General features: G+C 38.1%; 1 protein-coding gene across 3 annotated transcripts in view; it reads right to left on the bottom strand.

The window, feature by feature from the left end:
* Nucleotides 1-1,546: 1,546 nt before the first annotated feature.
* The window catches only part of LOC143302197 (RILP-like protein 1), a 67,182-nt gene continuing 59,879 nt past the window's right edge, over nt 1,547-8,849 (bottom strand). For all 3 annotated transcript variants that reach the window (XM_076616760.1, XM_076616755.1, XM_076616758.1), the window contains one exon: nt 1,547-6,479. Coding sequence is in view for 1 of the 3 variants with exons in the window: in XM_076616758.1 (XP_076472873.1) it covers nt 6,401-6,479 (79 nt within the window). In the remaining 2 variants the exon portion in view is untranslated. The remainder of the gene's footprint in view (nt 6,480-8,849) is intronic.

Raw genomic sequence — 8,849 nt, 5'->3', positions numbered from 1 at the left:
AATAATAATAATGTACATTTATACAGCGCCCTTTCTCACTAAGAGCTCAGGGTGCTTTACATGAAAGAAAAATATTACAAGTAACATAAAACATTCATGACCACTCTTTCTCAAAAAGCCCCTCCCCCCACTCACACTCTCCCTTTCCCACTCCACATACATCCAAAGTGAGCTGACATGGGTGGTGTTGGAGAAAAGGAACCTATAGATAAGTTTTAAAAAGATGACTCTTTAGTGATGAGCGAAAAGCAGAAATAGAATCAGATGCACGGATATGATCAGGAAGGTTGTTCCAGATGTGAGGAGCAGCATAGAAGAAATAATGTTCACCATAGGTTATTGTATTGACACGAGGAAGTTTCAAAAGGTAACGGTCAGAGGAAGAGCGGAGATTTCTTGTGGGAGTGTAAACACTGATAAGGTCAGAAAGATAAGTAGGTCCTGTGGAATGGAAAGCAGAATAGCAGAGACACACAACTTTGTATTTAATTCTCGCTTCAGTGGGGAGCCAGTGTAGAGTGCGGAGGTGAGGAGAAATGTGATCCGTACGTGGGACTCTGACAGTCAGATGGGCAGCAATTGTTTTTAAGTTTTTGAATTCACTGAAGAATATTTTGTGGACAGCCTATGAGAAGAGAATTATAGTAGTCAATTCGTGACAGCACAAAAGCAGAAATAAGGGTTTTAGTAGTTTCAACAGAAAGGTACTGACGGATAGAGTTGATGCGACGAAGTTCACAGTTGACTATGTGTATCAGATTTACTACCTGAGCATGCATGCTGAGGTTTAAGTCAAGAATGGCTCCAAGGTTCCTTGCTGATTTAGAAAATTGAACTGTGGCATCACCATCGCCTTTTAATTCAATGGTCCCGTTACCTAGAATGAACATCCCAACCAAACTCGTCATGCTCAAATAAAATCTTAGTTAATACTACTATCTGCCCTCAAAACACATCAGTACATATCTGCTTTCATGGATGTCTAGGTGTTGGCCTGTGTGTGTGTGTGTGTGTGTGTTTGTGTGTGGGTGTGTGCTTTGTCATTAAAACATTTGATTTGTCTCGTTCATAAGTCTCGATTATAGTGTCATGTGGTGTTAATATTTGACTCACTTATGTAAACAAAGTGAGTCTATGTTATAATCCGGTGTTCAGTTGTCTGTGTGTGTGTGTGTGTCTGTCTGTATGTATGTCTGTGTGTCCGTGGTAAACTTTAATGTTGACATTTTCTCTGGAGTTTAGCATAAACATAGTAGAAAAAAAAATCTTCACAGTCATACCAGCAATAGGGTATGTCTCCTGAATTAAGCCATATTTCTGGGTCATTAACGATTTACTTCGTTAAGGCTAGTTCCGGAATCTGAAAACACCTTGATGCACTGGCTCGGACATGTGCAAATGGATGACACCCTGATACACACATGCACGCACACAAGTACACACACACAAACACACACATACACACACACACACACACACACACACACACTCACACACACACACATCATCATCATCCTCAACCTCATCATATGAAAACCTCTTGAATTCTTGAAGAAAACTTTATTTATGGAATGATACCATTTTGTATCATCAAGTGAAACTCAAACAAAACAAAACCAAAAAATACAGAAATAAATTCACAAGTCATTACTGATAATTAATATCCTCTGGTATGCGTGAGTTTGTGTTCCTTTCAGCACAATGTTCTTTATGTGTGTGTGTGTGTGTGTGTGTGTGTGTGTGTGTGTGTAAGTGTGAGTGTGAGTGTACTGTAGTGCTGTTGTTTGATACTTTTCCTTACCAACTGCATCAAAATTGCTATTATGTTGAAACCAACACAATTCATCAATGAGCTCTTTCATTTTTTTTCCTGTGTTGTATCATAAATGTGATTATGAGAGGTGTGGAGGCATCTAGAGCTTGAGTACAGTTGACTACATTCATGACTAGGCAAAATGAAAGAGAAACATACACAAACATGCTGCAGAATGCATGACTTTGAATCAGAAGAAGAATATTACAGTCCCATGCATACTTTCAAGTTCATCTTCATTCATGACACGGCCACCACTACCTCAACAAAGAGACGAGACAGAGAGAAAAAAAACTGCAATTATCAGATCAACTTATGAAGTACAGCTGAGATTAACCATCCTCCCAAGAGTTAAAGAATTCTAAAAGATTAATTTTAACACCCAAAAGAGTCAAACAGACATACATTTGCAACCATGCATGCACACACACATACACACACACTTTTTTTTTTAAATAGATTTCTGACTATTGAAATACAAACCATGTTTTATCTTCTGCAATCATATACATACAAAGAGAGTTCAGGCTTTTGCAGGTCTACACATGTATTGACCTGGTAAATCAGAAGAAAAAAAATCTCCACCATAAACCCAGGAAATCAAACCCAGGACAATCTCCACCTAACTCATTCTACTCCAGGTACGAGGTAACACATACCATGATTACGTCCCCTGTGGAGCAGCTACAAGTATTTTCATACCAGCACACTATTCTAATTTTGTTTATTCTCGCTTGGTAGAGTTGACGTTCTAAGCTGAACCATTTATAGATTCCAGAAGCATGACAACGAAGCTTTCGTCAACCGATGACATCAATGATTCTCCATCAATTTTCGCCGTTTAGCTTTCAATTGACACTAACATTCTGTCAATAGAACACCATGTTTCAGAATTCATGGAGTTAAATAAAATAAGCAAGATTGAAGATAATCTACACGCCTGGCATTGTGCAAACAACTCTGCACAGATCCTTTTCTATGTAAAATACTGAAGCAACCTTTAACTGGGGCACCAAACATGTTCTTCAAAACAGGTTATGCACTCACTCTGACACTGTTCATTGAATATCAACAGTGTCTGTTGTCATTCTTCACTGCTGTTTTCAACTGAGAAAGAATAACGAAGAAAAAAATGCATATTACCATTTTTCTGTGGTTTGAAAAAACTGACTTATTCCATCAAAATTAATGAGCATTCACCTCACAAGTTTCACAAAAGCATACAAAAGATAAACCAAAAAGGGACACAATTTGATAATAAATAAATAAATATAAATACATTTTAAAAAAAGGAATATGACACATTTCACTGAGTGAGAATAATCTCCTGTACACAGACTTTACTAAGTTTTGCAATACTTTGCTACAGAATATGCAAGCCATGTATTAACATTTTATCCTACACAGTTCAATACCATGATTTTAATCCCTGCAGTGAAAAGAGAATAAGCAAAACACAATAATGTCTTAAAGAGAAAAGAAAAAAGGACATTATAAATCAGTCCAACACACACACAAAGACACACACACATTCAGGAATCAGAATAAATGCAAAGAAAGGAGAAACACAAAGAGAAATGAAGAAGAAGAAGAAGAAGAAAGAGAGGGAGAATGCTGAGAAATCAAGAACAGATATGAAATGGAATCTCAAATTTTTTATACAAAATTCTTTTTAACCTTTTTTTTTTTTTAAAGAAAGGGTAAGGGGTTCAGATATGGGAAGCAAATGAAGATCTTTTACTATCACACCTGACTAGGGTTGTTTTCAGTGAATCAATGACACTGATCATCCATGTATGAATGGAGTGACTGTCTCTTGACACACGTTTCACCACTCAGACGCTACAACAAAACAGGCAGAAATAATTTACACTGTAAAACAGGCAGAAGTACTATATACTGTAAAATAGACAGAAGTACTTTTTCTGTAAAAGAGACACAAGTACTTTTTACTGTGAAACAAGTAGAAGTACCTTTTACTATAAAACAGGCAGAAGTATGTTGTACTTTAAAACAAAAGGTACTTTACACTGTGAAACAGGCAAAAGTACTTTACAGTGTAAAAACAGAAATACTTTACACAGTAAAACAGGCAAAAGTACTTTTCATTGTAAAACAGCCAGAAATAAATTTCACTGCAAAAGTACTTTTCCTGTACCCTCTGTGTGTGTGTGTGTGTGTGTGTGTGTGTGTGTATTACAAGCACTCATCAACCAGTTTTAGATGATGGCAGATATGCACTATACAACAACAAACTGACTGGGAATATATTAATATACAACAACTGTGCACATATATGTAACTGTCCTATAAATTGGAGAAAAAAATAAATAAATAAATAAAAATTGAAACCTCATACATTGTATGTATGCAGTTTTCATTTCATGAAAGAACAGATTTTTACTATTACTGTTCCACAGACATGCAATACTCAGCCTAAGCCCAACCTGAGTAATATTTCTCATATGCATATATATATATTTTTGGGAGGCAATGAAAAGAGACAGCAAATTAATATGATTATCAATAAGAAAATAAAATATAACAGAAACACATCACTAGAAAATCAAATAAAAAGATATTCCATCAAAAATGGTACCATATCTGCTGTTCTACTGGTAACAGGTGATGAGGTGGTTAACAATTTAATGACTTGCCACTAATGACTGATTGATAGTATACATAATTCAATCATCATGAGCACAGCTATGCAAAATCACCATGTCACACACATCCAAAACTGTCCACCTGCACACACATGCAACATACCAGTATTTCCTGGCATGATGAGATTTCATCAGTGTGAGGAAAAAAAAACAGTAACAAAAAACAGCAAAACAGCAATCATTACACACACGCACACACACACACACACACACACACACAGACACACAATGTTCATACAGATTTTTCATCAGAAAATTTTGAAATTAAAAGAAATAAACCTTTAAAATTCCTAAGTCAAAAAATTAAAAACTATCTCACAACACACTGTTGTTATACAAAGATTAAAAAAAAAAAAAAAAAAAAAAAAAAGGAAAGAAACACAGCACTAAGAAAGGGCTAACTTTACTTGCTGAGTGATATTTAAAAGATTGGTTGAAAACTCAAACCATGTCTGGATCAATGAGACAGTATGGAGTGATGGCCTAGAGGTAACACGTCTGCCAAGGAAACGAGAAAATTTGAGCGCGCTGGTTCAAATCACGGCTCAGCCACCGATATTTTCTCCCCTCCACTAGACCTTGAGTGGTGGTCTGGACACTAGTCATTCGGATGAGACGATAAACCAAGGTCCCATGTGCAGCATGCACTTAGCGCACGTAAAAGAACCCACGGCAACAAAAGGGTTTTTCCTGGCAAAATTCTGAAGAAAAATCCACTTCGACAGGAAAAACAAATAAAACTGCACGCAGGAAAAAATACAAAAAAATGGGTGGCGCTGTTGTATAGTGACGCACTTTCCCTGGGTGGAGCAGCCCGAATTTCACACAGAGAAATCTGCTGTGATAAAAAGAAATACAAATACATGTGCCAGCCTATAAGTTGTACCCCTTGAATGAATCATCTTCTGCCACATGGATGAGAATTGCAATTAGGTCAGAAATAACATTTTAGGATCATTATTTAAACATCATTTTACTTTTAAATCAAAATTCTAGTGGAATATTTCACAACTGTGCTTTGAACTCAAAGAAACTATGGTTTGTTCATTTTGTTTTTGTTTGGTTTTTGATGTAAAGTTAGCCAAAAAATCTGTTACAAACTTGAGTCATTTTATTAAAAACATATTAAAAAGCATGTCACTTAATTTTTTTTAAACTATTATGACCTGCATGAGCCCCCTACACACACACACACACACACACGCACACACGCACACACACACACACGTGCTAGCTGGGTTTTTTGTTTTCATGAGATTTCACATCAGTGAGGATGAAGACCAAAAAAACAACAGTCAGATCAGAAACCTGATGCAAGTATCACAATTTTTTGTTAGCGATCTGGTCCCCCTTGTTTGTGGGAAAGTGAGCAGCTGTTGACAGCCAGTGACACAACAGCCAACCTGGCAGCTTGAACTGCAGTGAAGAAAACATGACACTCACTGTATTCATGTTTTAACACCAATCTGAAAATGGCCCATGGCACCAACTTTGCGTAGAGTAGTGAACTTCAATGGGTGATTCATAATTCATACACTGGTTATGTTGACGGTGAGTCCATACAACTGACTTGCACCAAAGTATTTCCTTGCTGTCATTATTAGTGGTGCAATTGTTGTTTTTTTCTCATTGAGTTGAATGTGGATCACATAGTATTGTCTGGAAAGAAAGGAACCTTATTTTCAAGGGAAAAAAACAAAAAGGGGGAGAAGACTTGATGAATGGCACAGTGCTGCATCAGTCCACACCACACAAACATGTCACAACTGCTCGCTTTCCCACAAGGCAGCAGCAGGGAAGAGTAGGAAGCCCAAGGAGGAATCGTCCAATATGTCACAGCTGTCATGACCTGGGCCACACCACAAAGAGGTAGCATGATGGTGGTCACCTCCAGTGGTGCCAGGAGACAGGGGGACAGCTGCTACTGTCTGCGCACCACACTGGATTGCTGCCTCGGGCTGCGTGACGACGAGGGACCATCTCGGAACAAAAAACTGAAACTGAACACAAAACATGATCCTGGTCAGCCAATTTGGATAATACTACTATTCATATATGTATTCACATATTCTTATTTTTATAGTTTGTTGTCTGTTTTATTCAAAGAACCAGTGTGTGTGACAGGGAGTGGAGGGGGCAGATTAGAGGTGTCAGTGTGCTGCATACACTCTCAGCATCAAGTGCCTGAGAAACCAGACTTGCAGACATTCACACAGACAGAAACAATGCTCCTTAGTTTTGGCTGCTTACACTGTACTATTTTAATTTACAGGAGGCACAGTGATGAGATACAGACATGTTTTTACATCGCCTCTGACATAAAATTAAACCTGTTCTATACTGTGGTGGGAGTGATGCAGGGGGTGGAACTATAGGTACTATTATCATAGACTGAAAAAGAAATGTTGATACATCCTGTTTTTCAGGTGCTGACACACCAAGAAATAGAAAGGAAATAAATTGGTGGAGTGGGCTGACTGGTGGTAATGTGCCTGTGTCAGTGTGAGGAAGTGAGCGTCCACAGGTTTCAGTCCCATACACACACCTGTCTCCAGGATTCTTACTCCTCTCTCCACTAAACTTTGAGAGATGGTTTGGGATCTAGTATTTCAGATGAGACAGTAAACTAAAATCCCCTTACAGCATGCCATTACATGTTTTGTATGCAGTGATCCACAGCAAGATGCAAAGACTTTTTCCCTCTCACTTTACACCAAAGACCACAATTTAGCTTCAGCTCAATGTTCGTGAAACTGAGGACTGAGAGTGTGGAATGGGGATCAGTGGGGGGGGGGGGGGGGGGGTTTGAGGTAGGAGTGTTTGGAGGGGTGGGGGGATCATCTGAGGGGTGTGAGGGAGGATGGTGAATGGTCAGCCTGTGATCCTTTACTTCCTGGGTGGATTCCTGAAACTTTCAGTTCACAGGTCCACCACTTTCATTCTTTTGTATGTGTACATCTATGTCCCCTCCCTTTTCGTACACATGCATGCACACACTTATGTGCAAAATACACTTGCATGCACGTACATCAGCAAATACATACAGACAACACACATGAAAGCATGCATGCACATACAAAAAACTGAAAACACATGCAAAGTTTACACTGTGCTCTAAACACACCAGGAAGATGACCACTGTCAACAATCTTTCATCTGTTCAGCCAGAATACAACATGCAGCCACACAAACACAGCATCCACAAATGGTGAGGATCTGTCCAGGATCTATCCAGCCACCCACCACCTCTCTGACTGTGTAAGGCACTACTGCTCCACTGGGGTCTGCTCCTCTTCACATTCCAAGTGTATCTTTGTGCAGACAGTGTTGTTCATAACACATCAGCATTTCTATTTAGAACCAGGTGAAGTTTCAATCAAGAAATCTGTCTTGGCCATATAACCACCCTTCATCTAAATTCATGTCTGCTGTGCTGTAACAAGAACTCTTAGTCTAGTTCTTAAAAAAAAAAGAAAAAAAAGTAATAATAAGATAGAAAAAAAGGCAACATGATAGCCTAACATTAAAAGAACACTGTTTCTGAAGACATCAGAAGTTTGGAACCCTTCCATACAAAGACAAAAGATGTCAACACACCCAGCACAGGCAATGTATTCCATCACTTAAAACAGTTAACTGATAAACACAAAAAACACATTCTGAAAATGTGTAATCCATAAAACAAGTGGTTACAGTGGGTTATTCACTCTACTGTACTTATTTCAATCATGCTGAGAGAATGGAAATGATACATTTGGCAACAACACCTATCATTCCCACTGACTACAACTTCTACTGCCTCAAATGTTAAACATTGTTTTCTAAACATTCAGTTTGGGACAGCATAAATTTTGTGAAGATACATCTCCTTCGAATGGATTATCTGTTTAGATGTATCATACATCCCAACACCAACTGTCCTAAAACCCTCTTGGCTGAGAGAGTGGGGATGTAAGACACTCCATTATAAACAAATTCTAGCCCAAATAATTGGGACAGCAGTTGCCTCCTCTGCTGTTCTGATGGTCATAGTCAGACACGACAGACTATCATATACTGGTATATATAAAACATACTGAAAATATTTCACAACTGAGAAGCTTATCATGTATACGTTTTATGGTCTGAAAACAAGAGAAGCTCATAACCAGATTCCATAATACAATCAGTACTTGGGTCAACAAATATATTTTTCTTCATATAGTGTTTATAAATATGTTTGTATTATATTAGTTGTCTTGATAACTGTTTCCTGTATGTGTTTGCCTTGTATATAGACAGTGGCCTTACAGTAACATTCATCACTTATTTATCTTTCTCAGACACACACACATGCACACATGCACAAAACACACACACACTGAGACCAC

The sequence above is a fragment of the Babylonia areolata genome, chromosome 29 (assembly GCF_041734735.1).
Source record: "Babylonia areolata isolate BAREFJ2019XMU chromosome 29, ASM4173473v1, whole genome shotgun sequence".
NCBI classification, from domain to species: domain Eukaryota; kingdom Metazoa; phylum Mollusca; class Gastropoda; order Neogastropoda; family Buccinidae; genus Babylonia; species Babylonia areolata.
The sequence above is the reverse complement of the archived record's forward strand: the minus strand, read 5'-3'. Positions and strand labels throughout refer to the sequence as shown.